The 13,740-nt window shown below is 38.1% G+C and overlaps 1 protein-coding gene across 4 annotated transcripts in view; it reads left to right on the top strand.

The window, feature by feature from the left end:
* jmjd1cb (jumonji domain containing 1Cb) overlaps window positions 1-13,740 on the top strand; it is a 204,414-nt gene that overhangs the window by 170,151 nt on the left and 20,523 nt on the right. For all 4 annotated transcript variants that reach the window (XR_007957276.1, XR_007957277.1, XR_007957278.1 and 1 more), the window contains 8 exons: window positions 38-149; window positions 4,260-4,468; window positions 4,981-5,262; window positions 5,534-5,705; window positions 6,406-6,496; window positions 7,835-7,965; window positions 8,051-8,167; window positions 13,534-13,670. Coding sequence is in view for 1 of the 4 variants with exons in the window: in XM_052027380.1 (XP_051883340.1) it covers window positions 38-149; window positions 4,260-4,468; window positions 4,981-5,262; window positions 5,534-5,705; window positions 6,406-6,496; window positions 7,835-7,965; window positions 8,051-8,167; window positions 13,534-13,670 (1,251 nt within the window). In the remaining 3 variants the exon portion in view is untranslated. The remainder of the gene's footprint in view (window positions 1-37; window positions 150-4,259; window positions 4,469-4,980; window positions 5,263-5,533; window positions 5,706-6,405; window positions 6,497-7,834; window positions 7,966-8,050; window positions 8,168-13,533; window positions 13,671-13,740) is intronic.

Genomic DNA, 13,740 nt, shown 5'->3' with positions numbered 1-13,740 from the left:
ATGTATTTTCTGTCATTTCTATTGCCCGATTCTGCAGTGTGTCCTAAATCGCAATGCCATCAACTCAGTGGCTAAGCAACATTCTACAGTGGAGAACTCTGAGACTAATGGTGGTTCAAACAGCCCAAGGAGAAACATCATTGCAGACAGTAAGTTGGCACCATTTGATTCTTCCTTCATTGATTTGGCATATCTAGTGGAAAAGAAAGGTAGATACAAAGAAAAATCCAGGAATACAGTAATGATCAAAAGTTGGCTGGATCCTTTAACAACTTTAGTCTTAACTGGAGAGTTCACAGTTAGAGTACCACTGCAAGTTCAATTTCCAACTGTCCCTAACCCTAGATTTCATAGAACATAAGAGATAGAACGCTACAGCACAATGCAGGCTCTTTGGTCCACAATGTTGTGCCGACATTTTATCCTGCTCTAATATCTATCTAACCCTTCCCTCCCACATAGCCCCCTATTTCTCTATCATTCATGTGTCTGTCTAAGAGTCTCTTAAATGTCCCTACTGTATTTGCCCCCACAACCTCTGCCGCCAGTGTGTTCCACGCACCCACCACTGTTTTAAAAAAAAACTTAACCCTGACATCCCCTTGTACCTTCTTTCAATCACCTTAAAATTATGTCCCATCGTGTTAGCCATTGTCACTCTGGGGAAAAGGTCTCTGACTGTCCACTCAATATTGTCTTTGTGCATAAGAATTCTGAGCAATGCTATTCATATTAAATATCCAAGTGTATGCTACCAATTCCTATTAGCCATAAGTTGACACTTTTTCCCCCAGCTGAAGTCCAAATACTTTTTTACATGATAGCAGTATGTGCAATTACAGGAAGTGCTTTCTGCTTGAGGAAATTTCAGTTATAACAAAAAATGAGATTGATGAAATGGCAAATTGCTAGAATTGGTTAGGTAGAATCGGTGATAATAAAGGGTTGACTTCTCAGCCTTCTGATCTTCTGTTGGTAAATGTTGAGGGCTTGAAAGTTTTAATTAAACACAAAGCCAGAGAAAGGGACAGAATAAATAAAATAGAAAGTTTTGGACACGCAAGAGACGGCAGAAATCTGGATGAAGGTTATCGAATTGAAGCGTCGACTGGTCCACTTCCCTTTGTAGATGCTGCCTGACCCGTTGAGTTTGTCCAGCATCTTGTATGTTGAAAAAAGAAACTTTGGTTGAAAGGCATGAGTGTTAGAATAACAAAAGGTTTGATGGTGCAATAAAAAAGGTGTGATATAGGTTGCAGTGAAGCAAAATGGATGTAGGGCAGACACGGTAGTGTAGTGGTTAGCATCGCACTATTACAGCACCAGCGATCTGGGTTCGATTCCGGCCGCTGTCTGTAAGGAGTTTGTATGTTCTCCCCTTGTCTGCGTGGGTTTCCTCCGGGTGCTCCAGTTTCTCCCACATTCCAAAGACATATGGGTTAGGAAGTTGTTGGCATGCAGTGTTGGCACTGGAAGCGTGGTGACGCTTGCGGGCTTCCCCAGAACACCCTATGCAAAAGATGTACATCGAAACACAGTGAAATACATGTGACTAAAAGATATCTTTTCTTAAATGGCAACAATATAATCACTACCACTTTGTGCCATATGATGAAATAGGAACAATGATTATGATTGGAAATTCTTGAATTCACTGTTCAGACAAGTAAATATATAGTGCCTTATCATCTCCCTCAAATTTCATTCAAACTGATTTATGTCGAATGAATTAATAATGAGTTTTGCAGCGTGTTTCATGTTGAGCAATACAATAAATATTTTGTGTCAGCAGTAGTGCCAGGAATAATGACTAATTCATTTCCAATGAGGGTGGTTTAAGGGGCAAAATTGGCTGCAATACCAGAACACTTTTGTGCTATTTGAATGATACCTTGTGACCCTCGGTTTACTAAAGAAAGCTAATGTTTATTAAGTTACTAAATAGCACTCTTTCAATGTCTGAATATTTTATGTAGACACAAGAGACTGCAGATGCCGGAATCTGGAGCAAAAAACAAACTGCTGGCAGAACTCAGCAGGTCAGACAATGTCTGTGGAGGGAAAGGAATACCGGATCTATTGGGCTGAGACCCTGCATCAGGACTGACCATCAGTCCTCATGGAGGACCTTGACCTGAAATGTCGACCATTCCTTTCTCTTCATAGATGCTGCCTGACCTGCTGAGTTCCTCCAGCAGTTTGTTTCTTGCTCTGAATATTTTAAATATTTGGTTGGTTTGTTTGAGATACCTGTGGGTGTTAGTAAGGCCTCTACTCTCATTTTCTTTGAGAAGGTGGATGGAACCACTGCAGTAAATATTCCCACAGTGCTGTTGGAAAGGAGTTTCAGAACCATCATCCAGCGATGATGAAAGAGCAGTGAAGCATTTCAAAACTGGGATTTGTGTGGCTTAGCAGGGGACCTGTGAGGGTATTTTTTTCTGTCCTGTCCTTGGTAACATAAATCAGAGCTCTGGGAGATGCTATTAGAGTAGGTCAGATGAACTGCAACAGTAGAGTTTGCAGTTGGTATACAATTAAGCCACACTCCAGTGAGTCTAAAGGCAGTGCAGGATCGGGCCCCCTTGTTTCTCCATCTGGCTCAATGAAATAGTCAATTATCGGAGTTTTACTATATTTGTATGAAGAAAATTGGAGATAGGCAGAAAAACCAAAACGGGGTAATGCAGAGATCTGAAGGAATGGAGCAGATTGCAGAGATAAAAAGGTTGAATTCCTCAGATGGATTTAAACAAAAAGGGAGTTTTAAATTGTATTATTTTATGTTATAAAGGCAAACCTTTTTCCATTCGCCGTTCAATTTAAAGGAGGGATGTTTTCCCTTGGGTACAGGCCCTCCCTGGGTTACGAAAGCCTGACTTATGGACATCAGTACGTTAACGAGCTCCCATAAATATTATTAAATTCAAACGAGAACCAGTCTTTGGGGAAGGGGCGGGGTGTTGGTGGCAGAAGAAGGGAAGAAAACAATGTTTACCTGCCCAAAGTAAGCACACCATTGTCTCTTAAGAAAACAGGCTGCCAGTTTCATTGTAGGAAGCCACATAAGAGAGTTGCTTTGGAAATTGACAAACAATCACTTCTATTGATACTTGTGCAATGGTATCTGTTAAACAATGTAGCATCCACTGTTACTTCAAGGCCATTGAGCGTGGGACATCCTGGTTCTGTACCATTTTAACCAGACAGGCGAAGACAGTAAATGTTCATGTTATTTGGTTTCAAACCAACACCATTTATTACAATGCTGTGGAAGTATGGTTACCGTACCAAGTGATTTCATGTATATGCAACATGGACATCTGTAAAAATGGAACCCGTTTGTAACCCAGGGATGGCATAGTTAACGAATATTGCATTTTCCTTACTGTTCACTTTATGATTTAAGCCAGGTGAAATTTCTGATTTGATTTTTTTTTACCATCTAATTAATCACAGTTAATTTTCTTTAATTACTCACCACCTATCTTTTTTCAGAATGCTCTCCATTTGCTCATGTTATTTCCCAGAATTAGGTCCAGTCTTTTCTCATCAGCTTGGATATATACTGAAGCAGAAATGTGTTCCACTATTTTCTTACACAATTTGGCCTTGAAGCATAATCTATTCTCTGTTGTTCCATAAATTCAACTTGTGTAACTTTTGGAGCTGCTATTGATAATTGATATAACTGTACTGGAATGCCTTTAAAGGCAAGCATGCTGATGGCTGCACTTTCAAAATAAAGTGCTAATTGCATCATGGAAGGCACTAAAAGATTTGCCCACTGCTTCCAACTGTCTTTTATGACATTTCTTCAATGGGCAAAGCCTACAATCTTGCATTTGGAATCTTGCTCCAACTCATAGGTGCTAATATTTAGGGATAAATATTTAAGTAATTTCAGATAGACTCCTATTGTACTATAAATGGGCATATTGAAAAGCAGAGCAATCTGAGCATGTAACAGAACCTCATTTTAAAAAAAAACCCTGCAATATCAAACGTATTAGATTGTTGGTATTGTGAACAGACCTTTATAATCAGCAAATTCATATCCTATTTTATATTGTTCTTTTGTTCTATGTGGATTCTTGATTGTAAATTTACTAATGATTTATTTTCATAATTCTGCAAATCAAGTTACTGCATGATTTTTGTTTCCATCCTGTAGTGATGTGATATTAGTACAAGACTAATCTGTATTTGCATGTAAAATGTTAAATCAAAACATGTTTTTTTCTTTGGATTGGTTGTAGAAAACAAAGAATTGCATGTGTCCAAGGCAGTGAAGATGGAATTAAACCAAATGGACAAAACAGAAAATTGTAAAACTGCCACCACGTGTGTCAACAATGAACAGGGGTCAACTCTGCGGGATTTACTTACTACAACAGCTGGCAAATTGCGGTTAGGTTCAACTGATGCCGGTATTGCCTTTGCCCCAGTGTTTTCTGCAGAGACACCTGTAAGTAGAATTTTATTATTTAGATGTTTATAGGGTTTGTCATTTTGTAGTGTAAACATTTCTTCATGTGGGACAACTGCCCCAGTAGGAGGAAGCAAGTGAAAATATAATAAAACTGTTGCTGACAGCATGATAATCAATTGATAATGCTACAGCCTGCATTTTATTTCCAGAAATACTAATTTTATCTATGGTCCTCTATATTAAAGATCTGAAACTGAACAATGCTACCAAACAATGAATGAATAGTAGAACTAGTTATATAATGTGGCTTACCTCAGTGCTGATTTATTCTTCAATGGAGCTGGTTTTGTGCTTTCCCGTACTTGCTCCAATGTTGGTTAGCAATAGAGACAAAGAAGAACACACAACCAAATCATTGAACTCTAAGTGGGTTATAAGCAACAAAATGTTCTTGAGCACAGTAGGCTTCTTCATTAGTACAAGATTTTACATAAGCTATGACTTGTACTTAATGAGCATTTGACAGTACTCTCTTTGTCACTTGTTAGACTGGCAGAAGTACAAGAAGCATGCCAAATCTCTTGGATGACATAATTGCATCGGTTGTGGAAAATAAGATCCCAGCAATTAAGTCGGAGAAATCACATGGGAAAGAAGAAACAAACCAAAATTTGCAAAAAGAAATTAAAAACCTAAATTTAGATTCCAGGAGCAAGAATAATTCTGAAGTACCATATTCTTGGCTTTGTGAGGGAAATGTACTGTGGCTCCACGATCCTGGACACCCCAGCAATTGTAAGATATTCAGAGAATGCTGGAGACAAGAACAGGTCTGTATCAATTAGGATTGAGGAAATCAAAGCACTGAAATTAGGTTTGTGGCTATCGTTATAGATATATTGTTGTTAAATGACTTAAGGATAATGTTTTAGTTGAAAATATTAGTAATATAACCAAAAATTTAGATATTGTTGGCCATATACAGTATTTTTAAAAATAATTCATTTGAAATCAGACCACAATTATTGTTTACTTAGAAATATTCCCTTGAAAATTGCTTCTTCCCTTTTCATCACTGTTTAAAAAAAAATTACCTTGCAGCCTGTTGTTGTGTCTGGTGTGCACAAAAAACTAAATTCCAACATTTGGAAACCTGAAAGCTTTAATGAAGAATTTGCAGACCAGAAGGCTGACTTAGTTAACTGCAAGGATGGCAGTATAATATCCAGTGTAAGAATTCAAGACTTCTGGGATGGTTTTGAAGATATAACTAGTAAGTATCATTTGCATATGATTCTATAGAACAATAGAACAGTACAGCACAGAACACGCCCTTCGGCCCACAATGTTGTGCTGACATAGCTATTCCTTCCTACGCTGACATAGCTATTCCTTCCTACCTACAGAATGCTCATATCCCTCTATTTTCCTCTCATTCATGTGCCCATCCAAGCCCCTCTTAAAAGCCCCTAATGAATTTGCTTCCACCACCCTAGGTTGCCATGATTGTAATAATAATTAACTGTTCTTGACTTCATTTGCGAAATCATCACCATCCAGAACATGCCCTTTTCTTGTTACTACCATCTGGGAGGAATTTCAGCAGTCTGAAGACCTGCACTCAATATTGTAGGAACAGCTTCTTCCCCCCTGCCATCAGATTTCTGAATGGTCCATGAACACTACCTCGTTACTCTTTCACACTCTTTATTTATTTATTATTTATTTATGGTAACATAGTGATTTTTATGTCTTGCACTGTACTGCTGCCGCAAAGCACTAAATTTCACGACGTATGTCAGTGATGATAAACCTGATTCTGAAGTAATTTTTGTTCTCACTCTGTCACGAACCTTTTTCCAATGTTCATTTGATGATTTAAATTTAATTGAATAACCAGAACACTTGATCCTCTCTAAGCTGAGTACTTTATACTTTGTCCAGAGTGATAGAAGTCTTTATTTCTTATCCAGAGCGATTGAAGTCCAAGAATGGGGAGTCTTTATTACTGAAGCTCAATGATTGGCCTTCTGGTGAAGATTTTCAAACCATGATGCCTTCTAGGTAAAAGCTGAAACACATTCTGAATTTTAATGATTATCTGTTATATGGTAGTAGTGGCACATTTTAGTTTTCCTCCTTGTGTCTGTCTGCAGCATTTATAGTTCCTGGAAGAACAGCATTCTTCTCAATAGCATTTTATGATCTTTTGTTTTGAAAATCAGAAAAGGGTATCTGTAAGACGTATGATTTAGTTACCTCTCATAATTGAGTCAGTAGTGGAGAAGATAAAATCGGTAACATTTGAAGAGTAATAAATAAACCCAAATCCTGCTCAAGATATGTGCAAAAGGAAATGTAGCACTTTGATTTCTTTCAAAATTAAACGGTGGGAACTTGTAAGGAAATGGCCATTTAGCTCTACCTTCTTGTTGTGCTCACTATACACCTCAGATCCCTCTGTTTCTAGAAGCACAAATGCCTCGAAATTCCAGTGTGCCTTAAAGAATGTGCTGGAATGGCATGGACATGGTGGAGCAATGAGAGTTCAGGTGGTTATTCATCGTATTAGAATTCCGCTCAATCACACTGCATATTTTTGCGCTCGTGCACCTCCCATACCTCTTATCCACTGGCTAGAGGAACAATGGAAGTTGGTCCCTCAATTTGTCTTGGTGACACAAGTGGTGCTGTTGTCTTTTGGTCAGGTACTGGGGAGGATTGCTGCAGTTTGCTGCAGGGGAATGGGTGGAGCTCAGCCCTGCAATTGGGAATGAGGAAGGGCATAACCAATCCAGTAGTTGGAGGAGAGGGCAGCTGGCAGGATTGGTGGTAGGTATGGTAAGATGAGGGAGTCTGGCATGTTCTGGCAAAAGAAGTGGGAAATGCTAAGACTATATACACAGATCAGGAGCTTGGAGAAAGCTGAAGGTAGTTTTGGAGTGCAGGGAGGGTACAAGGTTGAAGATAATAAATTTTATTTACCTTGCAGGCTTCCCAGGTTGGCACTGTTTTTAAGACTAAGTATCCAATGACAGACATTCCCAGCACAGTGTAGTCAGGTTTCTTTGCTGTGCTCCAAAATATCACCTGTTTTCCTAAAATCACCTTGGAATAGAAAGCATGACTCACGATAGGAAGTGCCTGGTCAGATTTCACAATTGGTGTGACTTGACCTGGAATTGACCGCAGGTAGAATTTATCCCTTTTGAGATGGTACTGAAGAAGACAATTCAATTATGTGATCCAACTCCTAAACAATGTTGCTGTGTCGTGAAATTATGTGTACTTTTTGTTTATGCATGCAGCTCAGTATTCTGCTATTTGGAGATACTAAGTCATTGCAAAGTTTTTTTTTCTTACATATATGGGATATATAAACTATTTTTCCCTCCCTTTTAGGTATGATGACTTTATGAAAAATTTACCACTGCCGCAGTATTGTAATCCTGAAGGAAATCTAAATCTGGCATCCCGGCTACCAAATTTCTTTGTGCAACCAGATTTGGGTCCAAAACTATATGGTGTTTATGGTAAGCAGGAAGCATTATGCAGTATTCAAAACAACTTTCTTTTGATCCAGAAGGTCTAATATGTAAGTGATTGCATTGTTTGCAGGACAGACCACAGTTAAAGAACATGGAACTACTAACCTCCATCTAGATGTTGCTGATGTAGTCAATGTCCTTGTCTATGTTGGAGTACCAAAAGGGAATGGAAACAATCACAGAGCAGGTAATGTTCACAAACCATCAGTTTGTGAACAGATTTTTAATGAGTCATTACTGCAATGTTTTCAGTCTTTCTACCTATCTAACTTTATCACCAATGTTAAAAGTAAGAAAACTTAAACAAATTGTGTAGCAGAGAAGTTTAAATAATTGTGCTTTACAAAGCCATAATCTAAATCAGATCAAAAATTCATCTATTTCTACTGACATATTGACTATTACTAATTTGATGGACGATGATATCCACCAACAAAGGGTTCTTGGGGGGTGTGGGGGGGGTTAGGATTTGAAGTTAATGAAAACATAATGTTTGCGTTTAATAGAATGTTATGGCAGTGTGCCCCGTGCCTTTACAAGTACCATTTGATCAATTGGATGTTTGTGATGCTGCTTAGATATCTTGCAGCAAAAAGTTGAACAAGCCAGTTATTGTAAGTTTTGCTACTCATTAAAGTCGATGGCACAGGCAAGTTTGTTTAATTAAGGTTATTGCAATTGCCATGTCCACTTAGCTCATTACATTATGGTGCTGGGCAAGTCAGAATCAACAACGTACAATAAAATTCCAATAATCTGGCATTCTTGGGACTTTGGAGCTGGAATAGCAAATTTTGCAGACTATTGCTTGTTATTCAAGCTTAATACTGTAACATTTTTAGTTCACTTTTTTAGATGTTACACAGTTATAATAAAGTTCCCGGTGAACTCAGTAAATGTAAAGGAAACATGAGAAAAGGGACCCAGGTCAATTGAAAGAGAGCCTAGGTAATGGGTCCACGGTTAGTTGGAAGGAAATGCAAGAACCAGGGCCCTGTGAGTCAGAGAGGGACTGTGGGAGCCGGGGACCCAGTGAGGCAGGAGGTAACACAGCAAATATTACCTGGGGAGCAGATGCTAAACTATTAGAATTTCTAAATGGTCAGCTGGAGGATTATTGGAGTTTTATTGTATTCATTTTCTCAACAGTTAGCCTGAAGATAAGCCTGAATTATTGGATTGGATTGAATTGGATTATTGGGAGTTTTATTATATTAATTTTCTCAACAGTTAGCCTGAAGCTAACAGTTAGCAGGCACGGTAGTGCAGTGGTTAGCATGACACTATTACAGCACTAGCGACCCGGGTTCAATTCAAGCCACTGTTTGTACGTTCTCCCCATGTCTGCGTAGGTTTCCTCCGGGTGCTCCGGTTTCCTCCCACATCCCAAAGATGTATGGGTTAGGAAGTTGTGGGCATGCTCTGTTTGTGCCGGAAGCGTGGCAACGCTTGAGGGCTGGCCCCAGAACACTATGCAAAAGATGCATTTCATTGTGTTTCAATGTACATGTGACTAATAAAGATATCTTATTTTTACTTGACTGTTCAAGAACTAAATTGAAATTTAAATCTCAATTTAGCAATAAAGTAATTGCTTTGACATATGTACATGTAATTAATGAGATTATACACTAAATACAGATTGCAAAGAGTGATGTTATTCTAAAGACATTTATTTGGGTCCTTCATTAACTTCAGTTTTATGTTTATTTCAATCTAATTAGTAAAATGAAACTCTAGCTTTTTCTGTATTTTGAACTATTCCCATGTTTTCAGGTCCTAGATGTGTCGGTGTTAAATGAACGTGTTCTATTTCAGCACATTGCTCTCAAACTGGCAGTTTGATCATTTGGTTTATTGTATTTTCTGGCAAATTATGATGTGAATTTGGGAGTCTAGGCAGTTTTGGGCACTAATATTGGGCTGAAGAATATTGAGGATTTGCTGGAGACCAGATTTTGAAGAGAACAAATATTTTTGGTAGATCATAGGGCAGGAGGAAGATTCAGTGAAAAGTCTGAGGCAAATAGTAGTTTACAGGATAACTGTGGCATTGCCTCTTATAAAAACAATCTCACTGTGCCACCATTCAAAGAGTAACACTGTGAGCGCACAACCCGGGACAGATCTCAAGTAAGGTCCATTCAATTACTCAGCAAAATAACACCTTATCACTTAAAATGACGTAAAGATTTAAAGTCCTTGAATTCCTTATTGTGGACTTCAACAATGCACCATTCAGGTCTGAATGAGCATGGGATCTCAAGGGTTCCAATACTGAATAAAATATCTGGGCCACTGAATCTTTGAAGAAACCTCTCAAGAAAGAAAAAACAAGCAAATTCCCCCATCATCCAAGTATACAAATGGTTCAGACCTTTTCCAGAACAGTTTTTCACAGCACCAAGCAAGTTATGGCTTTGGTGTTTTTTGTTTACTTACTGTGCACATGACAAGTGAAGAAAATGTATAGCATTACGTTACATATAGTGGTAGGTCAAGGTTTTGGAGCTATTTCAAAATTGACCAAATTAATATGAATGACTATTGGATGTCGTGCAGCAGCACGGTTTGAAAATTGCTCACCAGGTGAAGCAGGATGAGGTGTCAAATGTAGACACAAATTTCAGGAGATCGTCATTTAGACATTGCACCTTCATTGAAAAAGAACTATTCAGTTTTCTTGGCTCTTAGGCTGTAGCCCTGAAGGTTTTGGTACATCAAATATACATCAAGGTGTTACTTAAGTGTGAAGGTTTTGCCTCCACCACCCCTTTTGGATATTGAATTTCAGGCTCCTACCATTCTTGGGTTGAAAATGGTCTTTCTCAATTTCTTGGCAATCCTTTTACTTATTAACTTAAATCTATACCTCCTTGTTATTAACCGCTCTGTATACGGAAATTGTTGTACTGTCATTTTACACTCCGACCACAGCTCATAGCCAGTAGAAAGCATGACAGCACAAACTTACTTGATCCATTTCCCCTGTAAATGTGAACCAAGATTTTATAATGGAAATGTTGGTATCCACAGACAAATATGGGTTAATTTTCTTTACCATGCTTCCCACAGAGGTTTAGGATATAATTTACACACTGGTTTTCAAACTACAGTTGTTAAAATGAACTGGTGACAGGTATCACCTGGTGACAGGTATTTCTAAAGTAGGGAAGATAAGAGTACCTCTATTTTTTCAGAAAGTTATAGGCTGCAAGGTATCAGTGTCAGGTGGGGAAATCCAGAGAAGCATGAGACAATACACTTGAAGAGAACAAGAAACAGCCAGTCATCCACCCACATCACCCTCCCACCCTCGTGCATTTCAACCATCTTCTGACAACCCTACTCCACCCAAAATCTTCTAATTTCCTAACTCATCCAACTAATCACAATGTTATAGGGAAAAAGGTGGTTATTTTATTACTAGGAAATGCATGTACTTTCAGGAGCAACACAATTCTTTCACTTACAAACTAAGGAGTGATGGCGAGTGGAGGCAGAGAAAGTGCATGCCAAAATGGCTTTTAAAAGCAGATAAAATGGTGATGGAACGAACAATGTTTAAAACAGAAGATTTTGTCCTGCTCCTTCAGATGTATGGCAACTTGATCAGTTCTCACTGCAATTCTAAGAAATACCTTCAATGCAATAACCTTGAATGTAGTTGTTGAGGGATAATCTTCAATTCTTTTGAACTACTGGAAACTGCTCTTCAACAATTACATTCAAGAAAATTGAAGGTATTACCTGAGCTTCAAAGTTACGTATTTGGATATTACTAACTTGATTGTTTTGGAATCAAAGAGAATGCACATTGGGAGGTGGGATTGGGCAAATGAACGAAGGTGTGTGGTCAGGTAGATGGCCTTGGTTGAGTGAGGCAGATGATCTTGGTGTGGGTTTGCCTATACAGATGAATTGGGGTTGAGGGGAATGGTTAGTGATGCCTCAGGATTGGCCATGAAGGGGGTAGGGGCAATCAGTAACAGTGGAAGTTTAAATATGGCACTTGCATGGTGGAAGGTGGATACCTCAGATTTTCTTCTCTCTGAAGTGTTAAAGAGCTCCATCCTACAAGGGTTGGAACCAGAGAGTTGTTCTTGTATGTATGATAGAATTTTGGACAAGTGAACCTTTTAAGCAATTTGACTTTACTGCATGTGCCAAGTGGCCTTCAAGTAGCAATACAGATGTGCCATGAGCTTCACCCTGTAGTTTACAGCTCCAAAGTGAATGTTGACTTTGAAGTCCAATGGTCTTCAGACCTTTTGATTTATAGATTGGAATACTCCCATACTTCAGTTTTCATTGGGCTACTCCTGATACAGCTTGAAATCTAAATTATTGTAGTGACTATGCAGTACAAGAGAAAACCAAACTGGCAGTCTTGGCAGAAAACCTAAATAATTAATACTGTAGTTCCCACACACCCGATCATCTGCCTAAAACCAAACCTCCTCCCTGCTCCTCTTCTGCTTAAGATAGCTCAGCCTGCAAAACTTTGTAGGTGGTAAGTAATCTTGTAGTATTTTCCTGTAAGGATACATGTCCTAGATTTTGCTTACATCAGCAAAAGGATAGCATGGCTTACCACAAAGGTTTGACTGATTTTTTTTAGAGTGCACACTTGCTCCATCCCGTATTGCCTGTGTGACCAAATAATAAAAAAAAAATTGTCCAATTGGACTGAAGAATCTTCGCAAATAAACAGAGTTCAAAATTAGGAAATAGAAGTTTATATTTAAATTATATGTACCTAAGCCAAATAATGTTTGGGAAAACAATGAGAATAAAGAAAAGGTAAGAGACAAAGGAAAAGCTTGTTTTTTAAAAAAAAGTAAATTTCCACCACTGTATGTTAGTTTCAGGATCTTGGAGATAGGGGAACAGCTCATTTCCACTTCATGGGGAAATGAGAATCCACATTTGTAATATTAATTTTTCACAGGCTGATTGTTAAACAGTAATTATCATGTTATTTTAAAGCTCACTTCATTCTTCAATCTCCTAAATTTATTTGTCACTTTTAATGCAGCCAGCACAGCAATTCACATTGTTGCAATTATTTTAATGACTAATCTTTTGCTGAGGACTGCAACAGCACATGTGAAAGAAAAGACACCTCCACAAGCAAGTTCCACATATAATTGTTCACATGCAAATAGCTGTCACATTTGCCTTGTAATATCAGTGAATTAGCTCACCATTATTACTGTGGTCTAGGCCTACATTATCACAGTTTACAGGAGAAGATTTACCCATAACATCACAGTAAAAAAAAAGCAGAGAATTTCAAAATTACACACTTTCTCTAAAATGACCTGTGCCTGAAGAAATATTTTCCCATATCATTGGTTAGTTTTTTTCATAAAGGATGAGAGCAAGGATATGTGTGCTAGATGAAATTCCTTGTTAGATCCTTACAAACATTTTAATAGCTAGTTATTGTTTGTTTGGAAAGTCAGTTTAGAGTACAATATGCTTAACGTTTAAATCAAAGAGCCAATACCGTATGATATTAACTAAAATTCCCATATCATGTTTTTCTAGCTATCTTGAAAAAAACTGAAGAAGAAATTGATGAAAGCACAAAGAATAGATTGAAGAACAGTGATGAGACTCCAGGTGCTTTGTGGCATATCTTTTCAGCCAAAGATACAAACAAAATAAAGGAGTTCCTGCAAAAGGTATGCTTTCATTGAATGTAAGACTTCAGGAAAGGTGCAGTCATATGTGGTGGGAAATTTAAAATTTAAG

This window comes from Pristis pectinata, chromosome 12 (assembly GCF_009764475.1).
Source record: "Pristis pectinata isolate sPriPec2 chromosome 12, sPriPec2.1.pri, whole genome shotgun sequence".
In the NCBI taxonomy this organism is placed as follows: Eukaryota; Metazoa; Chordata; class Chondrichthyes; order Rhinopristiformes; family Pristidae; genus Pristis; species Pristis pectinata.
The sequence above is the reverse complement of the archived record's forward strand: the minus strand, read 5'-3'. Positions and strand labels throughout refer to the sequence as shown.